The 24,001-nt window shown below is 40.0% G+C and overlaps 1 protein-coding gene across 3 annotated transcripts in view; it reads right to left on the minus strand.

Moving 5' to 3' along the window:
* Positions 1-24,001, minus strand: part of mfhas1 (multifunctional ROCO family signaling regulator 1) — an 81,189-nt gene that overhangs the window by 43,274 nt on the left and 13,914 nt on the right. The window contains exon 2 of one of the 3 annotated variants that reach the window (XM_060840560.1): positions 19,738-20,288. The exons of the other annotated variants lie outside the window; for them this stretch is intronic. Coding sequence (XP_060696543.1) covers positions 20,215-20,288 — 74 coding nt within the window. The 3' untranslated portion in view covers positions 19,738-20,214. Of the gene's footprint in view, positions 1-19,737; positions 20,289-24,001 lie in introns of those variants that run through there. 3 annotated transcript variants of the gene reach the window in all.

The following is a 24,001-nucleotide window of genomic DNA, read 5'->3' on the forward strand; positions in this document are numbered from 1 at the left end:
CTTCAATTTTGCTATGATCCACAGGGGTAGCATGGTATAAATTGAGTCCCCCTTTTCCCAGAGTTGTACCAAATCGGAACACAGGAATCAGGAGCAGGAATAGGCAATTCAGCACTTTTAGCCCACTCTGCTATTTAACATGATCATGGCTGATCTTCTCCTGGTCTCAATTCCACTTTCCTGTCTGCTCCCCATAACCCATTATTCCATTTTTCATCAGAAACATATGTATTACTCTCTTGAATGTGTAGATTGATTTTGTCTCCACTGCACCCTGGGACAGTTGAGCTCTGCAGATTCACAACTCTCAGAAGTTGTTTCTACTCAGTTCAGTTCTGAACCTATCTCCTCTCACTCTAGATCTATGACCTCTGTCTCAAAAAGGGGAGCATCTGTTCAATGTCTACCTTATCAATCCCCTTTAGCATTTTATATACCTCAAATCAGATGCCCCCTCATTCATCTGAGCTCCAGCAAGTACAAGCACAAGCTATCGTTACTTTTTTGTGAAAGGTACAGTATATGTGCCTCAACATACCGAACTTTCACATTGAGGTTGATAGAAAGCATAGACCAAGTTTCTGTACAGAAAAAAAATATTATAAGTGACTGGATTATAGCTACATAAATATAAACTACTGGTTTATAGCACTATTAGTTAACATTCTAATCCCCTTATACACACAGGGGAAATAAATGATTGATGGAGATGGAGAAAAATGGGAAAGTCAGCTCAGTAGTCTTTTCTTCCAGATTCCAATGGTGAGATAACCCTACTTCAGCTAGCTAGGTCCTTGGTGTTCAGATCAATTTCTCTGAAAGATTCCTCCAGTTTGTAAGTACAGAGCAAGTGATTTACTTGGAAAATGTTTCTGCCCTATCAATTCTAAAGTCACAACTCACATGCAACTGCTGCAGGAAAAGTAATGGAGCTGAAACAGTTTTTTTCCACCGCAGAGAACAGGCATTTCAGGAAAACAACTACACGCCCATTAGTCTTTTCTTTCTTTGTCTCTAACTTGTTTTCAGTTCCAGCCTGCTCAGTTGGCCGAAAACTAATCAGCTTTCCTTGTAACCAGCTCCTTGGCTCCTGATTGTCTACAGGAAGTCAGTCTCAAAAAACAGAATTCACAATAGGCATCAAATCCCTTACTGTGAAATTTTACAGCCATGCTGGTAATTACCTGTTTTTAAAAAGAATTATTTCTCATTGGAGTCCACAGTTTTTAAAAACAAAAAGAAAAAGACAAGATTATCACAATTTCTCTGTGCAGTAAAATGTATGTTCCCCACAAATTCAAACTGGACAAGTTAAAATAGGCAAAAATACTTATACAACTTCAAGCTAACTGTAAATGCAGCAAAGTTTAAAATTGTTAACACTGATTCGTACAATTCTGATAACTTACACTTTTCTGCCTCCTATAACTGGGTTGTCTTTTGAAGTTGTAAAATAATGTTAACATTCCCTGTGCGTCATCAACTCCCTCTCCCACAGATCTGGTCCACAGCCTCTGCCAATTTTTAATTAACATGTCAATCTAACAAATGGGGGGCTCTGCTCTGAACTCTAATCTGCAATGATGCAGTAGAAGAACACAAAGCCCTAAAGCAAGATGCAGCACAAGCATCACTACAGAGAAAATGTCTTATAGCAATTGCAAATATCCAGGAAGACATCAGCACTTAGCACACGTGCAATCACACAGGCTTTCACAATGAAACAAACCATCTTGCTACAATCAGAAGAATTAAGACTTTAAACAAAAACCTGAAGATGCTAATAGAAAATCTCAGCAGGTCTGGCCCCATCAGTAGAGAGGAAGAAACGAGTTAACGTTTCATGCCCACAATGGCCCTTCTTTGGAAGGTTAATGGCAGACTGATACAACTGAGGAATTCTCTATTCTACAGAAAGTGTGGCTTCTCCAAAATTAACTCCCCTAGGGAGTTGCAATCATCACAGTTCGTTGCCACTAGAATCATGTTAATTTGTCACACAACTGTCACTTATAGCTTCCTGCAAATATTTCCCATCGTATATCGCAGTAAAGTCCAGTGGATAACATGTTTCCCGAATAAAATATTAATAAAATAAATACTTATTGCTAGACTGTTATTTGTTCCATGTGTTTTCATTTCCAACTGGTGTGTCAATCACGATATGCTGGGTTACAAGTCACAAAATTCAAACCACACGGTCTTATGGACTGCATAACTTATATGAACCGCTGACCTAATGCAATAGTTGTCCACATACACACAACATTTCCCTGCTTGCAATGGCTGTACAGTACACACAAAATAACAAGGTGATGGTATTGACATAGGACCAGTAATTCCAAATCTAGGGACATGGGTTACAACCACACTGTGGTCGGTGGCGATATTTGAATTCAAATACAAAAGACTGCTCTGATGGTGACCATGGTAACTAGTGTCAATTGCCCATCTGGTTTTTCACCCAATGCTCTTAAGCGACAAAAATCTGCCATCCTTCTCTTATCTGACTCTAGACTCACAGCAGTGTGGTTGTCTCTTAACCCTGGGCAATTAAGAATAGGCAATAAATGCTGGCCTTGTCAGGAATGCTCACATCCCATGATTAAATTTTTAAAAAATACAAACTCTACATTTGGAAAGTCACACACACTTTACTAAAGGGGGGCATAATTCAAAACCCTAAAGGTTACGCTGGATATGAGGACCTGAAATCTGAATAGAGGCTGAAGTAACTAGTTGTAATCAGGAATAACCATTTAATACATGTCCTTACTAACATAGGCAGCAATAAAATGGATTCTTAATGCAAATAATATGACAAAATGGCTTCTCGGCCACAAACCGACAATTCTGCTTAAAGCTGCATAAAATGGCTTCAACAAAGATTAGCAGACAATGCTTCCTTTACAGCATAGAAATAACTAAACTAGATAAGACATTACTAGCTATCCTAACTGACCTTCAAGTGGCGGTGCAAAAATTCTGTTCATGAGATAAGAATGTGTATCACTGAGAAAAATCTAATATAAAACATTTCTGTAGGAGGATTTGTCTGACTAAAAAGTAAAAACGTTAAGTTGAACTTCAGTTTCACTACTGTGCAGTCATGTGATTATCTCAGTCGTGTACCATATTAACTTTTCATCTTGCATAATTGGACTGGAGACTCTGTATTTCATGCATGTTCTGAAAACTCATGTCAATTATTTACATAGCTCCACCGCTTTAATACTGACTGTAGGAATGGACTGAATATTAATTAGCTAACGCTCATGCTCTAATTTGATCAAATTTGGTAACTGGCTACAATCTGACTACTTGTCAGATTGTTGGCTGGTTAAGTATTTCTTTTCTATTCATTCATGGGGTGATATTGCTGGCTAGGCCAGCATTTATTGCCCATCTCTAATTGCCCAGAGGGCAGTTAAGCATCAACCACATTGGGAATTTGTGTTGCAGACATTTTGTCCCCTGTCTAGGTGACATCCTAAGTGCTTGGGAGCCTCCTGTGAAGCGCTTCTGTGATGTTTCCTCCAGCATTTATAGTAGTTTGTCTCTGCAGCTTCTGGTTGTCAGTTCCAGCTGTCCGTTGCAGTGGTCGGTATATTGGGTTCAGGTCGATGTGCTTATTGATTGAATCTGTGGATGAGTGCCATGCCTCTAGGAATTCCCTGGCGGCTGTTCTCGGTTTGGCTTGTCCTATAATAATAGTATTGTCCCAGTCGAACTCATGTTGCTTGCCATCTGCGTGTGTGGCTACTAAGGATAGCTGGTCATGTCATTTCGTGGCTAGTTGGTGTTCACGGATGCGGATCGTTAGCTGTCTTCCTGTTTGTCCTATGTAGTGTTTTGTGCAGTCCTTGCATGGGATTGTGTACACTACATTGGTTTTGCTCATGCTGGGTATCGGGTCCTTCATTCTGGTAAGTTGTTGTCGGAGAGTGGCTGTCGGTTTGTCTGCTGTTATGAGTCCTAGTGGTCGCAGTAGTCTGGCTGTCAGTTCAGAAATGCTCTTGATGTACGGTAGTATGGCTAGTTCTTTGGGTTGTAGAATGCCCTCGTTCCGTTGTCTTTCTCTTAGGCATCTGTTGATGAAATTGCGCGGGTATCAGTTTTTGGTAAATACATTGTAGAGGTGTTCTTCTTCCTCTTTTTGCAGTTCTGGTGTACTGCAGTGTGTTGTGGCCCTTTTGAACAGTGTCTTGATGCAACTTCTTTTGTGCGTGTTGGGACGGTTGCTTTCATAGTTCAGGACTTCGTCTGTGTGTGGCTTTCCTGTATACCTTTGTGGTGAATTCTCCGTTAGGTGCTCTCTGTACCATCACATCTAGGAATGAGAGTTGGTTGTCCTTTTTTTCCTCTCTAGTGAATCGGATTCCCGAAAGCATGGAGTGTGTCAATAAGCACATCGACCTTGACCCAATATACCGGCCACTGCAGCGGACAGCTGGAACTGACAACCGGAAGCTGGAGAGACAAACCACTATAAATGCCGGAGGAAACATCACAGAAGGCTCCCAAGCACTGAGGATGTCACCTAGACAGGGGACGAAACGTCTGCAACACAAATTCCCAGCTCGGCGAACAGAACCACAACAACGAGCACCCGAGCTATAAACCTTCTCACAAACTTTGATCAACCACATTGCTGTGGATCTGGAGTCCCATGTAGACCAGACCAGGTAAGGATGACAGATGGCTCTCCCTGAAGCAGATGGGTTTTTCTGACAATTACAATGGATTTTTGGTTATCATTAACCTCTTAATTCCAGATTTTTAAATTGAATTCCAATTCCACTATCTGCCACGGTGGGATTTGAACCCAGAACCCCAAACATTACCTGGGTCTCTGGATTAATAATGCCACTAGGCCATCATCTCCCTAATTAGCCAAATTTTGCTTATACTGCAAAACTGACAAAGCTGCCAACATGAAACATCTTCTCCACCTCATCTCTCTCTCAGGCTTCCAAAGGGTCCATTTCCCTGCACAACACCCTGGTTCATACTTCAATCACTCTCAAGCTCTCCTTGCCTTTATAAGGCAATTCCCCATTCCCCATTCAAAAGCAAAGGACACGACACCTGTCCCTTTTCCCTTCTTCTTTCTCACTGTCCTAGGGTCCAAACACTCCAAGCAGAACAGCAATTTTACTTGTATATATTTCAAATTTATTATATTGTAAACACATTGGAGAGAACAAACATGGATTTAGCAATCACTTTCCAGGGAATACCTCTATTCGGCCCGCAAGCATAACTTTGAGCTTTCTGTTGCCTGACATTTTAAATCTCTATTTTATTTTAAATCCACTCAGACCTCTGGCTTCCTCTACTGTTCCATGAAGCTCAATGTACACTCAAGGATTTTGAGGTAGTGGTTTAGTTTTGACAACCCCAACTACGTGATTTTTTTTTGTAACATTCAGTTGCAAACTAATGAGTAAATCAAAACTAAATAGAACACAAGATGCTATATAACTGGCAATATTGAAAGCGACGCTACTGCAACAGGATAATGATTATCACTGCTTGTGGACAGAAACAGTCAACAAGTTACAGGAGGACATTAATAAACTTACAAATAATTGGGAAATGACATAAATGTGATGTAGTACATTCTGACTGGCAGATAGGAAGATCTTTTTTTTAAGTTGTTTGTTGGATTTGGGTACAACAGGCTAGGCTTGCAATTATTGACCAGAGTTAAGAATCAACCACATTGCTGTGGGTTTGAAATTACATGTAGGCCAGACTTTACAGAAGGTCAGAGAATAATGAGGAGACACTACAACAATAGACCTGTTGGTCTCAATGGAAACAGATTTGGGGAGTAATACTGGTTTCTGTTATGCTCAGCAGGAATGGGAACTGTGGTTAATGGTCTCTGAAGGTTTCATCATGTGACCTCTTGCCTCCATCATCTTTGCTCCACAGCGATGTCCTTGCAGCACCCCATGTAAATATTGTGGTCACAACAGCATATTACAGGCTAGGCATTCAGAAGCAGATAAATCACCTCTTGTCTCTCCAAAGCCTGTCCACCGTCTACTAGGCCCAAGTAAAGATCATGATGGAATACTCCCCACTTGGTTGAGTGTGAGCCAATAAGGTTATTGTGCCCTTTGTTTTGGAAGAGAGGTGCTGAACTAGCTACTGAAGATGGCTTAAATAAACAATTTAGGAGACTTTTAGGTTCTGTTTAAAAACTTTAAACAATGGAAGCAGCTTGAATGGGAGTAGCCAGCTCTCTCAGACCAGGCTTTCTAGCTTTATCTTTTAGCTTTAACAGTCAGAAACTGTTTTAGGTCTCAGAAGAGATGGAAGCTTCAGTGAATGATTCCTAGCTGCTACTTTCTCGGAAATCTCTCAATGTTTCCTCCTGGATTGGAGAACTGAATGCAAGAATCTGTGTTTGAATTTGCTATTTTGTTAAGGGATGTACTTATGGGATGTTACTATATTGCAACAGTTAATTAGTAATTGGTATTATTACTATTTATTATTCGGTTAAGTTTTGCAATAGTTAAGTTATTCTAAATTCCTCTTTCATTTGTTTGTATTTTAATTATAGTGCTTGAATAAATTGTGTTTTGCTTAAAGTAGAATAGTTTGGCCAGTCACATCCCATCTGGAACATGTGCTCCACATCTACATTTAAAATAAGAAAAAGTTAGGATACAGGCTACCTTCTCAAAATATTTTGAGGGGGTTTGGTCTGGTCTGATCCCATGACAAGTGCAGCTCCAACAACACGAAGTCTGACACCACTCAGGCAAAAGCAGCCCACTTGGCTGGCATATCAACTACTTTCAACATTCATTATCGATGCAGTGTAGCAGAACGTACTATCTACAAGATGCCAACGCCACAACACACCAGGCTCCTTTGATAGCACCATCCAAACCTATAACCTCTGCTAACAAATAGAAGGGCAGCAGATGCATGAGAACACCACTACCTGCAAGTTTCCCTCAAGACACTCATTATCCTGGCTTGGAACTACATTGCTGTGCCTTTAGTGTTGTTGAGTGAAAATCCTGGAATACACTTCCTAACGGTATTGTGGGTCTATCTACACAAAATGGAGTGCAGCAATTCACAAGGCAGATCTCACCACCTTCTCCAGGACAATTAGGGTTGGGCAGTAAATGCTGGCCCAGCCAGTGACATCTACTTCCCACATGAATAAGAAAGTCCTACCTTCCCATCCAACGGGAAAAAGAAGAGACCTATTGCCTGATGGTACAACTATTTCCATTCAAATATTAGAGGCCAATTCCCCAATTCCACATCATTTTCCATGTTTTTGCAACAATGACAAAAAATGATTAACGAAAATGAAAGTTTTACAATTTTCCTTTCAGGCTCCTCTCTGGAGTATCCTGGCAATTATTCATCTTTATTTCATGTGTAAAGACTTATTGCCTAAATTGGCTGCTGTGTTTCCAACATCAAAACTGTGATAAAATTTCTTAAGTGTACTTTAGGACATCCTGCAGTCATGAAAGGCACTAAATAAATGAGTTATTTCACAATATTAAAACAAAACTTCAAATACACATAAACATGCCATTTTAATAACTGTAGGAAACATACTAGCTTAAAATCTCACCCAGAATGCCATGAGAACAGCATCTAGAAATTCTGAACAGACAAGTATAATTGCAAATAGTTCCCAATAACTGAGAATGTAGGTAAAAAGTCACATTAATTCATATGACTTGTAATGAGCCAGCGAGTGCATTAAGGACATCTGCACTGTTGCCAAGTTTTGATTTAATTGGATAAAGAATTGAGCAAATTTCCATTGCTGATGTTCCCTCAGAGAGGGAATATGTATCAAGTGAGCCAAGACAGTATTACAGATGCTCAGTGTCACAGACTGGTAGATAGGTTAATGTTTGAATGAAGAATGTTTCTGATGTCCTTATTGTACCATTTAAAGGCAAATAAATAGTGAACAGCACTAAAGCATCTTGATTCAGAAAGGATATAAGTCGTATTTTAAATAGGATGTTGTGGTTATGGTATCATTCTAGTAATCCAGAAGGCTTCAGCTCAATTCTCAGCATGGGCAAGCAGTGAAGCTAACCAAGTAATTTGTGTCTGGCACCTAAGTAAAAACAAAGTAAAAATATTGGATTGTTATCAAGAGTATTGGATCATTATCATACTTCAGGGAATAGAACCAGATAGCACAACTCAGAGTGGCCTGAATGTGAATCCAGTGGACATGAATAATGTAATGAGAATATTGTGAATGATGACTTTGATAATAGTAACTTAAAGTTGAAAGGTCCTCTTTCTTTCCATCTCCCTTCTCTCCTGACTTCTTTCCCATAAAATTGACCAGATCATTGTTTAAAACCAACTGCTTCATTCTTGTCCTACATAAAAGGAAAAGGACACCCCTACCAGCCTGGACCTTCACATATCCTCATTCCAACATCAAAAATTGCAGGGTTGGTAAATAGTGAGGAAGATAGCCTTATGTTACATAAAGACATAGGCAAGCTGGTCAATGGCAAATGAAATTCAATCTGATAAATGTGAGGTGATGCATTTGGGCAGCACAAGTCAGTCAAGGGGATACATGACAAATGGTATGACCCTGGGAAGCAGTGAGGACTCGAGAGACCTGGTGTGCATATCCACTGGTCCCACAAGGTATCAGGACAAGCAAACAAATGTTTAAAGAGGCATTTGGCATACTTACCTTATTTGCCAAGGCACAATTTAAATCCACATTATAGGAGAGATATGACAGCACTGGAGAGGACGAAGAGGAGATTAAGCAGGATGTTGCCTGGGCTGAAAAGTTTTAACTATGCAACAAGATTTGATAGATTCAGGTTGTTGTCCTTAGAGCAGAGACCGAAAGGGGACATAATTGAGATGCATAAAATTATGAAGGATATAGATAGGGTAGACATGAGGAAATCTGTGCTTCTGATGGAGGATTCAATGATTGGGGGGAGAAGATTTAAGTTAAGGGGCAGAAAATTTAGCGGAGATGTTAGGGAGGGAATCTGGAACTCAATATCTGGAAGGGTGGTAGAGGCAGAACCCTTGTAACATTTAAGTAGTATTTAGCTGTACACTTTGTGATGAAAAGGCATTAAGACTATAAGCCAAGTGCTGAAAAATTGGATAAGAATGATGAGGTGGTTGTTTTTGACCAGTGCAGACTTAATGGACTGAAGGACCCTTTCCTGTGCTGTAGATCTTTATGATTCTATGACATCACAGCCAACTTAATGCTCTCTGGACAACTAGCAACAGGCAATAACAGTCTTGCCTGTGTCACCCATATCTGAGAAATATATAAAAAGGCACAAATATTAGCCTCACACAACTGGGACCTGCAGGATTTATTAAGAATTTGCAAGTTACAGAATGATCAGATTTACTGCAAAATACATCATTCTCACTTAAATCCAATCTTTTACATAATAACAAAGAGCTCCCCTCAGAATGCCTGACAAGAAGAAATTTTAATTTGTACACAGGTTCCTTCCAGTTTTATCTGACTAGTCCACTGAGGTAGTTAATCCTTTGGTTAAGTGATAGTATTCAGACTCAAGTCAGAAGGTACAGGATTTGAATCTCACTCCAGACAGCCCTTGCAATGGACAGCAGAGTTCCAGGTCTGAATTCCTGATTAATATTTAACATAAAACTTGCTTCTGAAGAATGGTCATTGTATGGACTGCATGGCCCATTAATGTCATGTCAAACCTCCAGGTAATTCACCTTAACAGATGATACAGCTATTAAAAGAACATTCGGGTTACAGTAACATGAATGTCCTTTCTACAGCGGTATGATTTCTTACCACCTGATAGGGTGAATTACCCGGAAGGCTGGCATAAGGGATAATGGATTCTCAGTCTATAGTATCAGTTTATAACTCCTTCGATTCTTCTCCAAGGGATGACAGAGGATACAAAATTCCATTTCTTGCAAGATTCTTGATTGTAAACTTTTCTTAAAACTTCCAGAGTAATGTTTTACAGTTTTACAAGGAGGGGAAACACAATTAAATCAACAGATCACCCTCTAGACTGTCCCCACCATTTCTAAAAATTAATCTCTCAAACTTTGCTATGAAGAGCCCTAGAGAAAAGTCATTGATGTACTAAGTAAAATTTTGTTTACTATCTCTTTTCTTTTTGACTACCACTTATTAGCTATAAAAACATTCCAGAGGGCCCCAATTGAAACAAAATAACAGCGGGGAGGGGGTGCTGTTGAAAGTGGGAGGTCATATGAATAAGCCTCCAGGAATATATCTAACTAGAGTTGATATGAAAGCATTCTTTTACAGACAGATGTCAACGTTTGACATGTACCAGATAATATAAAAGATCCTCACAGAACAAGTTCTTCAGGAGCCAAATTGCAATATCCTCATGTTCCATTGCTTCACCCCAAAGAGAGACATGGATGTTTCTCATCGGAAGTGCACGGTATCAGAAGAATCCGTAGAATCACAAGGAAATCAATGAAAAACAAATTGGTCTCAAATGTTCCTTATACTGTATTCATTGCAAAGACTGCTCTGTCAATAAAGTTTGACAGGAAAATATAAAGTTGGTCTGTTGGATTAATCCTGTGCAAGAGATTTTAGCTTTAATGAGTGACACACAGGCAGAGGAACTCCCAAGAAAATGACCTTCAGTGATGCTGGGTTCCACAGGCCATTTAAGGAAGGAAATCTACTAGCTTAAATGAGAAACTGAAACACTCCATCAATCTGAAGTTGGTCATAGCATCAACGACAAATGGACAACAATTTCCTGTGTCAGATTTCCTTAGGAGTAGGACATTATAATAAAGATACCTTGAAATGGTTGAGCTGTGTAATTTGTTGACAGCGTATCAAGTTTATTCAGGGTATTCAATGAGAAGGCAGCTCTGGTCATCAGTACTCCCAACAATCTCTCACTGTTCTACCAAGTGATAAATGCACAAGTTCTGTTAAACAAAGACTAACGCTTAAAAAGAGGAAATGCTGACAAAGCATTTTACTCGTATTAAAAAATTCTGATTAATAAATGGATTAAACAAAGTTAACATCAATCTGACTTCTGGTTAAAGTTGAATAAACAAAGGCTATTTCCCTGGAGTGTCGGATGCTGAAGGGTGACCTTATAGAAGTTAATACAATCATGAGGTACATGGATAGAGTGAATAGTAAAGGTCTTTTTCCCTCAGTATAGGGAAGTCCAAAACTGGAGGTCAGAGGGGAAAGATATAAAAGGGACCAGAGGGGTAATGTTTTCAAGTAGAGGGTGATGCGTGAATGGAATGAATTGCCAGAAGTTATAATTACAACATTTAAACAGCATCTGGATGGGTACATGAATATGAAGTATTTAGAGAAATGCTGTCCCAATGGGACACCTAGATTAATTCAGGATATCTGGCCAGCAGTGACAAGTTGGACCTTAGGATCTGTTTCCTTGCTGTACAACTCTACGACTCTGAAAATAACTAAAAGTGCTGGTGAGTAACTCAACGTGACCCGTGAGGAAACAGAATAAGCTCATTCTGAAAAGTTGGTATGACCTAGCTTTTATCCTGATAACAGGTCAAAGTTAGTGTGGTAGACAGCATATTTTCTCAGTCAATAATGGCTATTATTAATGTTCATATTAATTGCAATTATTGTGTATTTTTCCTCTAATGAAAGGCAGTTAAGTCTTCATCAGTCATCCTCAAGTATCCACGTACTTCATTTCAAATTTGAGTAATGGAGTTCTGGAAATCTTAACATTTTGGACAGCAGGAAGGAGCTGGAGATAGTGTATGAAGGTAATGGTTCTGAAAACATTAACATTGAAAACTGCATTTAATCACCACTCGATCTGATGCTGGGTGGAGAATTAGGATTCTAGCTCAAGATACTGATGGGGTCAGACTTGTTACCTATGGCTCCTGATAATATTAATTATGTTTAACTAGCCAGTGTAACTCGGACCTAATTGTTATTATGCAATAAACTACACGTAGTATGCCTGGAGCAGAGACTCTTAGTATTATCAAGGAAGCTGTGGAACTCTGGGCTCCCAGTTATTGTCTCAATAGACGCGGAGTGGGGATTCCTGGTCATCAGTGAGGTAGTAGCAGGAGAGCCGAGGACACCTGGTTGCAGGGCAAGTGTACATTCAGCACGTGACGCAGCGGAGGCAAGGTGGGCCCAGCAGCAAAGAGATGGCACCTAAAGAGTGGCAATTCCTATGATAGTGGGTTCGGCACAGGCGGGGGAGGATGCGTGGCACGGGTCACTGGTGAACTGACTCGGGACTCAAGGTAGAGGCGGCGAAATGAAGATATACTCTTTTTCAGTGATATGTTTTCACTCTTTATTCTTAAACTATTCAAAATGGTGCCAGGTTGTGGAGATAATTGAAGCTTTTCATTGAATTTTACTGAATTATTCATTGCAGAATGGAAGTGACAATAAAACATTCAAATTCAAATGCTGTTAAGGAAGACAAATGCAATGCTTCCTGAGGATTGTTTTTGTGTTCACCCTCGGCTACTATTACCAAATGACCTTTAGACGCAGTACAGAAAGGAAGATTCCCCATCAGGGATGTGGCACAGCGTCCACTCTCTCCACCACCGACACTCAGTACATACTGCTGCTACTAGCTACAAGATGCACCACAGAAATTCACCAAAAATCCTTAGATGGCACTTTCAAACCCAAGATCACTTCCATCTAAAAAGGACAAGGGCAGCAGATACAGTGGAAACACTAACACCTGCAGGTTCTCTTCTAAGCCACTCACCATCCTGACTGAGAAATAGATCACCCTTTGACAGTGAAGGAATGGTCAAATTCCCTCCATAAGTGCATTGTGGGTTAACCCACAGCATGAAGATGGTGGTGAGCTGTTTTCAAGGACAACTAGGGACAGACAATAAATGCTGGCCAGCCAGTGGCGTCCACATCCTCTGAGAAAACAAAACAAAGGGGGCTATCTAAAGCATTGTTATTATGTGAAAGAGTTGAAAAAAAATTGATAGGAGAACTAGTTCACAATCATTCAATGGTAGCGACTGTTCTTCAAAAAAAATGCAACTGGGTTTGAATTTTTTTAATGCAAACTCAACAGAATATAAATATTGATCAACATGTAACATGAAAGCAAACAAATTTGTAGTTACAGCCAGTTGAGGCAGTAATTACTACTGTAACATTGGGTAACGGAGCAGCCAATCTATGTGGCACAATGGCATAAATGACAGTTATTATGTTTTAGCCCTATTAGCAGAATCATGATCTTGATCTTGACATAGGGAGGAATCCTCTGCATCTCTTTGAAAAGTGCTATGGAGAGTTTAACTTCCTAGATTGTGCACTCAGCTAGGTCTGCCTCATCACCTCGTGGTTTTTATATCAATCATTTGATTTTTATTGGTTGTTCCTTTCCATGAACACAATTTAACATGGATTGGCAGATGGTTTATAGACCTTAATGGTAGCTTATTGAATTCCTAATTGACCAGAGATAAATTATAAAAACTACATTATTGCATCTGAAAATTCTAGACAACAATCAATAATCCTCTCTTCCGCTTTGGATATGATCATGGCCCCAGCCGAAGAGGTGGACTTTCTTCAAAACCAAGACCCTGGCAGCAAAAGGCAGAGGCTGCAGATCCTGGGATCTGAGCACAGGATGCTGGTTAAAGGGGAAGGACAGGGTGAGTTGCAAAATCAAAGATATTTACTGGATCACTGCATCCTTTTCACAAGAAAGTTGAGAAGTTAGCACAGGTACACAATCCTTTATCGGAAATCCTTTCGGCCAGTTGCTTTTCAGAATTTTTCAGATTTTGGAAGAAATGACGTTTTCACAGTGAAATCAAAAAAAGTTACGTAACAGCAGATGCACGTGTGAATAGTACAAGCGCGGAGACACAATTGACACTTGCCAGTACTGGACCATGCCACCAAGTCACATTTATGTGACATGGTCTGAGTGGGTGTGGAGTTGGGTCACATGTTCGCACACCAAAATGACACTCCACACTCCCTAAAAAGAATTTCAGATTTCAGAGCTTTTCGGATAAAGGATTGTGTACTTATATTTATCCTTTCCGGACATGTTAGTTAACAAAACATAACTTATTTATAAATGCATACTCATGTATGTCAACATGACCACTACAGCATCACCCCAGAGTTGGCAACATTATGTGAACAAGTCCGATCATGAAACATGAGCTTTCAGACTTAAGAAGCAAGAATGCTTACATCTCTATATTATACATATCACTTAGATTTCCCAGGAATAAGCAACTTGCAAACAATTTATTTCTGACTAAAGAGACAAGAGTACTCCATACACCATGACACTCAAAATATTGACCTTTCAAATGTTGGCTGATGTGCTGCTTTTAAACTGTTTTGGATTCAGTTTTGGTATTAAGTCATCCCGGTCAAACTCTCTTGCAGTGTAGATAGGGAGTTCACACCCAAGTCAACCACACAGGCGAAATGGGTTGAAAAAAGTTGTGTGGCAAGTGTTTGGGTGATTGAACCAGACTGCTCAGACGGAATACATTCTCCATCTTAAAAGTCTTATATCTGCCCTTCTTATATTTCCATTCTAATTTCCTCACTTCTAACTCAAACTGCCTACTTAAATTGGTCAAGCTGTAACTATACACTCCTGTCAGTAATGACACTGTAACACAACTCCTGACGGAAGGGTATTACAAAGGCAGCTTTCATAATTAATGGAAACAGGAACTTACAGGGGGATTGTTGGCAGGAAGTGCAATTTGTGTCAGATTTTTAACATACCACTTTGATACATGTATAAAATGCTCAGACTATTATAAGTAATATATACAGATTTTGAACATTGGCAACCATTCGAAACCATGTTTAATAAAAGATTTGCTGCACTAATGATAGCCAGTTTGGAAATTATTTTTAGCTTTTATATTTAGCATCCTAATTTTGTTAATGCTTAAAAGCAGTAAGACTGAACAGTCTGCAGAGGTTAATACAAAAGAGCCCTGGAACCTCCTATAAAAGGAAGAAAAAACTTGGTCTGCAACATATCAGAACTGAGAGACGTGGCCAATAACTGCATTGAGACTGTATGCCAGGCCCCTAAGAGAGAAACATACCTAATTCAAAGAGGCACCATAGAGCAATTGAAAAACATTCAACTGTTTTATGGCCACCCATATTGCAATTAGCAGCAGTTGCTTTCAACCATTATTAATATGATCGCAGACATCCAAGCTGCAGTATTTTTTCTCGAATTCATGTCTAAATGCATTTGTCTTAAATAATTCCCTTCTCTCTCAAGTCTCCTCTACTCAAGTTTCACTCTTGTATTCATTATCAATATTCACCCTGTTAAGATAGAAACCTGTGCTTCCAGATATCTCACTCATTTCTTTAAAAATGCATTTTGCAGTGACTGCAGCTTTCCCAAAACTGTTACAAGGTCTGCCCCATCAGGGATGAAATAATTATCATGGCAGCCAGCTGGAAATGGGGCATCTGGGGCAGCAGATTTACTAACACCTGCTGCTGGCTGGTTTAATTTCTGCTGGTAGCACTCTCTTTCTTACTCTCTCAAACAAGGTTTGAAGTCAATTACAAAAATGGTCCTTTATTACCACTAGTTTCTTTCAATGTAGCTACCAACTCTCACAGAGTAGCCACCAACTACTCTGCATTGCGTTGCGTTGCAAAAGTTGTTTAAGAACCAAACTGCAAAGACATTGTACCTCTGATATAGAAAAAAAGATGCTTCACAAAGTATAAAGACAGAGCCTAACAAGAATACTTATTCTTTAGTTCCAACAATTTGCGTTCAATATTTCTTTCATTATCTTCCATGGCATTTGTAATATTTAATTAAAACACAAATAGTTTATTCATTCTTTGATTACTTTGCTCAATTATGTTGACAATTATAAAAAGATTCGTCCTCGCTCCTGAAAAGCAAAAATGCTAAAATGTCAAACATCTGAATAATAAAACTTGTTAGAACTCTGCAGGTTCGGCAGAATCTGTGGAGAGAGACAGACAGGGTTAACATTCATCACCATAATTAGATTAGATTAGATTAGATTACTTACAGTGTGGAAACAGGCCCTTCGGCCCAACATGTCCACACCGACCCGCCGAAGTGCAACCCACCCAGACCCATTCCCCTACATTTACCCCTTCACCTAACACTACAGGCAATTTAGTATGACCAATTCACCTAACCTGCACATTTTTGGACCGTGGGGGGAAACCGGAGCACCCGGAGGAAACCCACGCAGACACTGGGAGAACGTGCGAACTCCACACAGACAGTTGCCTGAGGCGGGAATTGAACCGGGGCCTCTGGTGCTATGAGGCAGCAGTGTCACCGTACCACCCACGAATTGTTAACTCTTTCTCTCAAAAGGCCAGTCAAGAATTTCCAAAAGTTTCTATTTATTCTTCCTACTTCACTTCACAATCCACATGTAAATCTTTGTGAAACATGGTCCAGATGAAGCACGTCATTGGTGAGAGACTCCAAGAATCAGTTACTCAAACAAAGGGTCAAAAGCCATAGTACAGGCAGTGACTGGATGTGATCAAACTCAACATAGCAATACTTTTTATCTTTAGATAAAACCCACTTAGAATTGCCCAAGCACATAACTGCAAAAAAAAGCTCTCCGCCCCAGATTATTCCATTCTCTCTTCATAAATGGAGCAACATGTCAGCTGTAATTGCTGCAGATTTTATAAAATAACTTGTTCTTAGGATGCATTTATTGCGGTTACGTTGGTCAAGTGGACACGGGAGTCGACCATATAGACTAACTACTCCAAGGAACATTGTTGAACAGATTGGATTTATATGACAAACCAATTTTTGTGATAGCTTTCCACTGGCGACAGCCCATAGAGAAACACTTTTTTACAGAGTTCTGTTGCCCAGCTTGGTGTAATGAGATTGCACACTGATCACTGGATTACCAGGCTATGGCACCTCCATACTATATTCAACCAACAGTTTACAGAGGATGTTTAAACCAAGACAGGTGTGTGGAAGTGATTATCTGTAATCAGTCTTGATGGGCTGAATGGCCTAATTCTGCTACTATAACTTACAGTCTTTATAAACCTTCAATGAACTAACTGAGTAGAAAATGGGCACCGACCACCACAGTGACAATATATTTATTGATCACTGGCTACAAGCTGGAACTTAGCTGAGCCAATATTCAGAGATGAATAATTAGACCTCAGGACTCCAGTACAGACTGCGCTTCTAAAGCAGCCAGAACATGCCAGACAGCTACCAAAAATGGTTAAAACAATTCCTAGCATAAGATGCCAATATTATCACTATCACTCTGCATTAACAAACATGACTCTCACTTCCACATGCAGTCATCAATCATCACTGATCAAAACATGGGCTGCAACACAACCAAATTTAGTAAGACTCCATACAAGAGCTTAAGTCACTTGTCAGAGCAGGACTTGAAAAATTACATTGAAAGTACAAGTAATTCACATTTGGAACGAAGGATAAACACAGCTCCTTATAGTCAAAGCGGGATGTGAACCACTACTGTTATCCAAAAATTCACAACTGTAGACAAGGAGGCGACATAATCAAGGTCTTGAAACAGCAAAACGGTTTTGATCAGAAACTTTGAGAAAATATCTGCCCTCGTGCAGGAATTCAGAACAAAGGAGCACTATCTTAAAATTTGAGCTAGGCCGCTGGCACTGAAATTAGAAAGCACTTTGTCATACAGAGGATGTGAAAGTCTGAAGATTTCTCCTGCAAAATGGTGTGCTGATATTTTCAGCTTCTCAACTGCATTAAAATTAGATTTCTGTTTGTTAAAAGGTATAACATCAATGTCCAGTTGAATGAGAAACAAATGTGATGGTCTATTCCTGCTTCCTATTTTTGACAGAAGAAAAGCAATTCAAGTATATCAATGTTTCAATTATATTGTGTGTTGTCATTCGTTCATTTCTAAGAACACCATCCACAAGGAGGCTTCAAGGTAATTTTGACAAACACATGACAGATGCAGTTTAATATGGCTAAGGTGTTAAGTGACACACTTTAGTGTTGAAAACAGAAGGAAGAATATTATTTAAAGTTATATATAATGGATATACAAAGAGATCTGGGTCTCCTTGTGCACCAGTCAATGAAAGTTGACAGCCAGGTACAGCAAGCAATAAGAAAGGCAAATGGTTTACAAGAATGAGCCGAGGAATTAACAGCTTGCCAGATGAGGAGCTTTACAGGACTCTGGGTCTGTACTTGAAGGATTGGTGGTGGAGGTGGTGGTTTGGGGGGTGGGGAATCTCACCGAAACTTAGAGAATACTGAGATGCCTGGACAGAGTGGATATAGCAAAAAATGTTTTCACTCGTAGAGAGTTGAGCACCTGAGGGCACAGCCTCAAACTGAATGAGCAACCCTTTAGAACAGAGATGAGGAGGGTTCCTTACCTAAGGGGATATTTATAGACAGTGCAGTGAACGCTCACTCGGCTGACTCTGGGCATAGCCGGAGAACTGAGGAAAAATTGATAAACTGGCCTGTATCTACATAAATTTCTAACAGTGCTAGACAGATGAAATGCAGAGAGGATATTTTCAATGGTTAGAGAGGCTACAACTGGAGGTAGACTATTTCATAGAATCCCTACAGTGTGAAAGCAGGCCATCAGTCCACCAAGTCCAAACTGACCCTCCAAAAAGCACCCACCCAGACCCTCCCATGTCCTATCCCTGTTACCCTGCATTTCCCATGGCTAATCCACCTAGTCTGCACATCCCTGGACACTATAGGGGAGTTTAGCATGGTCAATCCACCTAACCTACACATCTTTGGACTATGGAAGGAAACTAGAGCACCCGGAGGAAACCATCGCAAACACTGTAATAATGAGCAAATTCCACACAGACAGTTGCCTGAGGGTGGCATCATACCCAGTACCCTGGCATGGTGAGGCAGCAGTTCTAACCACTGAGCCAACATGCTGAATAAGCTTGTGCTTTTTTCACTGGAGCGTAGGAGGTTGAGGGGTGGCCTTTGAGGTTTATAAAATCACGAGGAGTGTACTTAAGGTGAATGGCAAGTGTCTTCTCCTGAGAGTGTGGGCATTTTTTAATGTGAGAGGAGAAAGATTTAAAAAAGACAAGAGGCATTTTTTTTGTTTAAAGGGAGTGGTGCAAGTAAGTATTGTGACAACATTTAAAAGACATTTATGAAAGTTCATGAATAAGTAGTGTTTGGAGGGATGAGAGCCATGAACAGGCAGGTTGGACTAGTTTGCCTTGGGATTAAAAGTCAGCATGGAATGGTTAGGTTGAATAGTCTGTTTCTGTGCTGTATGACTACAATTTATAACACATCAGATTTTGTTCATAAGCTGGGAAAAGCACAAACTAGCAGCAATAACAAAACCTGGATGACCATGACTGCACCAAGCAAAATAAACATCTCTTAACAGTAGGCAGGCTCTGATTGCAGACAATATCTAGATTCAAATTTCCCAATTGATGCTTCTCCCAATGTTTAAATCGAGTACATGAAATGCTACTACTCACTAGTTAGAAGGACAGCAGTACACAGAATCAGTACTTTACTAACTTCAGGTATTAAGATTTGAGCTCACTAATCAACTCTTGCCAATGCCCCCAAATTGTACTTAATTGCTAATCTCAAAATCACCTCTCATTCTGAATTGTGAGATTTTTGTTCCAATCATTCAGACTGACAGTTATCATCAGTTTTGTGCTGTGCACTAACATCAATTCGTAACTGAATTGTAGTTCTATTGGACCAATGCATCCAGCATGAGTTCAGTTCTACCAAGCGGAATCTCCATTCCAAAAAAGGAAGAAATTCCTCCTCATTCATTTTAAATGTGCAATCCTTTATTTTAAGGCTATGCCCACTGGTCCGAGATTCTCCTGAAAGGGAAAACAGCCACAGTCCAGTGATTAGTTATTTGTTTTAAATTTGAAAAAAAAAACAGACCTGCAATTTGCCACCTCAGGACATCTAAAGCACTTTAAAATGTTGCAAGTGCAGCTGAAATAGATCTAGCAATATTAAAGTCAATGGAAATTACAGGAAAAATTCTCCATTGATAGGAGTCATATCTAGCACAAAGAAGGTGGTTAAGATTGTTGGCAGTCATTCATCTCTGCAGGGGTTCCTCAGGTAGAGTCCTAGGCCCAACCATCTTCAGCTGCCGCATCAACGATCTTCCCTCTATCATAAAGTCAGAAATGGGAACGGTCAATTGTAATTGCACAATGTACAGCACCATTTGGTGATTCATCAGATACTGAAACAGACCATTTCCATATTCAGGAAATCAGGGCACGATCCAACTTTGGGCTGACAAATGGCTGGAGAAAGTGAGGACTGTAGATGCTGGAGATCAGAGCTGAAAATGTGTTGCTGGAAAAACGCAGCAGGTCAGGCAGCATCCAAGGAGCAGGAGAATTGACGTTTCGGGCTGGCAACTAACATTTGCATCACAAAAATGCCAGCTAACAATCAGCTCCAACAAGAATTACTCTAACCACTGTCCTTTGACATTCAATGGCATTATCATTACTGAATCTTCGACTATCAACATTCTTGGGTGGAGAGAGAGCAAGAGAGCGAGCGAGAGCGAGTACCATTAAGAGGAAAGTGACCTGGGGAGTAGCCATCTACATACTGTGGCTACATGAGCAGGTCAGAAGCTTGGATCATTCAAACTCACCTCTTGGCTCCCTAAAGCATGTCCATCATGGCACAAGTTAGGACTGAGACATTACACTCCACATTTGTCTGGATGAGTTCAGCTTCAGCATTGGTCAAGTAGTTTGACATTCTGACAAAGCAGCCATTTGACTGGCCCATTAACAAACAATCACTCCTTCCACCACCAATGCTCATTAGCAGTACTTGCGTCATCTACAAAAACACTGCAGAAATTTATCAAGGCTCCTTAAGACAGTACTTTTCAAACACTCAGCCAGTACCATTAAGAACACCATCATCTGTAAGTACCCCTTCAGCCACTCTCTATCCTGATTCGGAAATATGTCACCATTTCTTCAGTGTTGCTAGGTGAAAATCCTGGAAGCACTCCCCCTTAGGATATTGTGGGTATACCTTCAGCAAGTGGACTGCAGCGATTCAAGAAAGTGACTCACCACCACCTTCTCAAGGGCAACTAGTGGCGGGTGATAAATCCTGGCCATCCAGCAACGCCCATATCCCAAGAACGAATAAAAACATTAAACAGTGACTACGCTTCAAAAGGCATTTCAATGGCTTTAAGCATTGCAGGATATCCTGAGGCTACGAAAAAAAATCACTAAAAAAAAGTAACAGTTTTTCTTTTAAAAGCAAACAATCAAGTCAGGAAATTCATCTGAAAAGAGCTGCAAGCTCAAGTCTTGGTTTATAGCTTCCCCAAAATATCACTGTCACATCACTGCCTTGGACACTTGAAAAAGCTTCGGTTTTAATTTACGCATGAGATTTCCTCAACTTCAGGTCAGCTTTTGTACCGATGGTCTCAATTTCTTCTACTTGCTGATTCAACAGGATGTGTATCAACTTGAGGAACAGTTAATACTGTTTTAATTTTTTGTTAAAAGATTTTAGCAGACAATTCTGAAGTCAGTACTCAAAAAAAGTAAATCTCATTGAAAGCTAAGGTGTTGCAGAGTTCAATCTTGAGCTACAGAGCAAAGAGAATTTCCAAGCCCACCCCCGAGAAATGAACAGGCAATCATAACACAAATGCAGTTAAAAACCTAACCAACTGTCTGTAATTTCTACCTTACAGCAGTGACTACACCTCAAGGTCTTATTGGTGGTAAAAACACATTGAAAATCTTGAGAGGATGATGGGTGCTATATAAAAGACAAGTCTTTATTTTCTTTCAGAATTACAGAAATTCTGGCGATGTCAAAGTCAATTGGCTAATTTAATGATCACAGTGAAACTCGATGGTGCTCTTGATGTTTGGAACAGATTCACTACGATGACAGTATTCAGGCCATCAGTTGACTTGGACAGAAAGAAAAATGACACCCAACAGGACAGTCCAATACTAAGTAATGCAGTGCGTGTGCAGCCTGAACAATAGCATCTGTATACGGGAACACTGTTCGATAACACAATTGTTCAATCTGTGAAATATTGCAGGTGAGAAGGTTAAGGGTCAAAAGGTTGTGGCCTAAGCCCCACTCCATAGATATGAACACATAATCCAGGTTGATGCTTCAACATTACCTGGGCATTGCTACACTCGAAGGTGCTATTATTTTGCATGATGTGTTAAATAAAGGTATTATCTACCCTCCTGAATGAATGTAAAATATCTCATGGTATGACAGCAAAAGAAAAAGGCCATTCTTCAAATGCCCTCATCAATATGTATAAAACAACACTTATCACTAGCACACACTGCCTGATCATTTATCTCAGTACTGTTTGTGGGATCTTTCTTTGCACACGTTGCAACCACTGTAGGAGACTTAGTAGTCAATGTGGTTCATTACCTATGAAGAGTGTATGGTGTTCTGAGATCATAAAAGGCACCATAAATGGGAGTGCAGGTTCATAGCGCCTTGAAAGTGGAGTCGCAGGTTGATAGGATAGTGAAGGCGGCATTTGGTATGCTTTCCTCTATTGGTCAGAGTATTGAGTACACGAGTTGGGAGGTCATGTTGTGGCTGTACAGGACATTGGTTAGGCCACTGTTGGAATATTGCGTGCAATTCTGGACTCCTTCCTATTGGAAAGATGTTGTGAAACTTGAAAGGGTTCAGAAAAGATTTACAAGGATGTTGTCAGGGTTGGAGGCTGAACAGGTTGGGACTGTTTTCCCTGGAACATTGGAGGCAGAGGGGTGACCTTATAGAGGTTTACAAAATTATGAGGGGCATGGATAGACAAGATATAAAAGAGATACAAAAGAGATCTACAGGGCAACTTATTCCACAGAGGGTGGTACATGTATGGAATGAGCTGCCAGAGGAAGTGGTGGAGGCTGGTACAATTGCAACATTTAAAAGGCATTTGGATGGGTGTATGAATAGAAAGGGTTTGGAAGGATATGGGCCGGGTGCTGGCAGGTGGGACTAGACTGGGTTGGGATATCTGGTTGGCATGGACAGGTTGGACCGAAGGGTCTGTTTCCATGCTGTACATCTCTATGACTCTATAAATGCTTGTTCTCCTTCATTTTTTAAACATACAGTAATTGGCAAAGCACAGTAGTGTGCAGCATTACATATTTTAATAAATTAGAAAGCAGTAAATAAAGGACAAAAGTATATCTTCAAAAGTCAATCATGAAATTGTCTCACCCTAAGTAAACTAACAACCCCATACCCTTTAAAGGTTAATAAAGATCAGCTTCATCACTGTCAGAGAGAATGAAATAGTTAAATATCCTCAAGGAGGCAGCGTGACAAGCACCAATTCTGCAAATCCGTAGACCTTGGAATTCCAGGCAGCGGGAAGAAACACTGAACAGAACAAAAAGGTGGCAGGTTTCCAACCAGGAAGATCATGAAGTTACTTGTTACTTTGAAGATTCATGGAATTATCATTCTTGAAGATTGTGATATGATCCTAAGAGATTTAAAAGATTAGGACAAATACAGTATTTACAGCTTAACAGCATGCAAAGAATTTCACAAGATAAATGACTACTTGATTCTGTTCACCGATTGTACAACACGTACTTAGTGGAAAATCCTAAATCATTACAGCAAAAGACAAACATTTCAAATATACTTCTACAGACTAGAATGATAGAATCTGAGACTGCAGAAGGTCATTTGGCCCATTGCTGTTTAAAGAGCTAATTAGTTCCACTTCCCCTTTCAATGCATTCCTTTGCACATATTTATCCAATTCATTTTAATAGACACTTTTAGATATGCTTCCACGATCCGATGGCAGTGCA

This window comes from Hemiscyllium ocellatum, chromosome 2, assembly GCF_020745735.1.
Source record: "Hemiscyllium ocellatum isolate sHemOce1 chromosome 2, sHemOce1.pat.X.cur, whole genome shotgun sequence".
Taxonomy (NCBI): Eukaryota; Metazoa; Chordata; class Chondrichthyes; order Orectolobiformes; family Hemiscylliidae; genus Hemiscyllium; species Hemiscyllium ocellatum.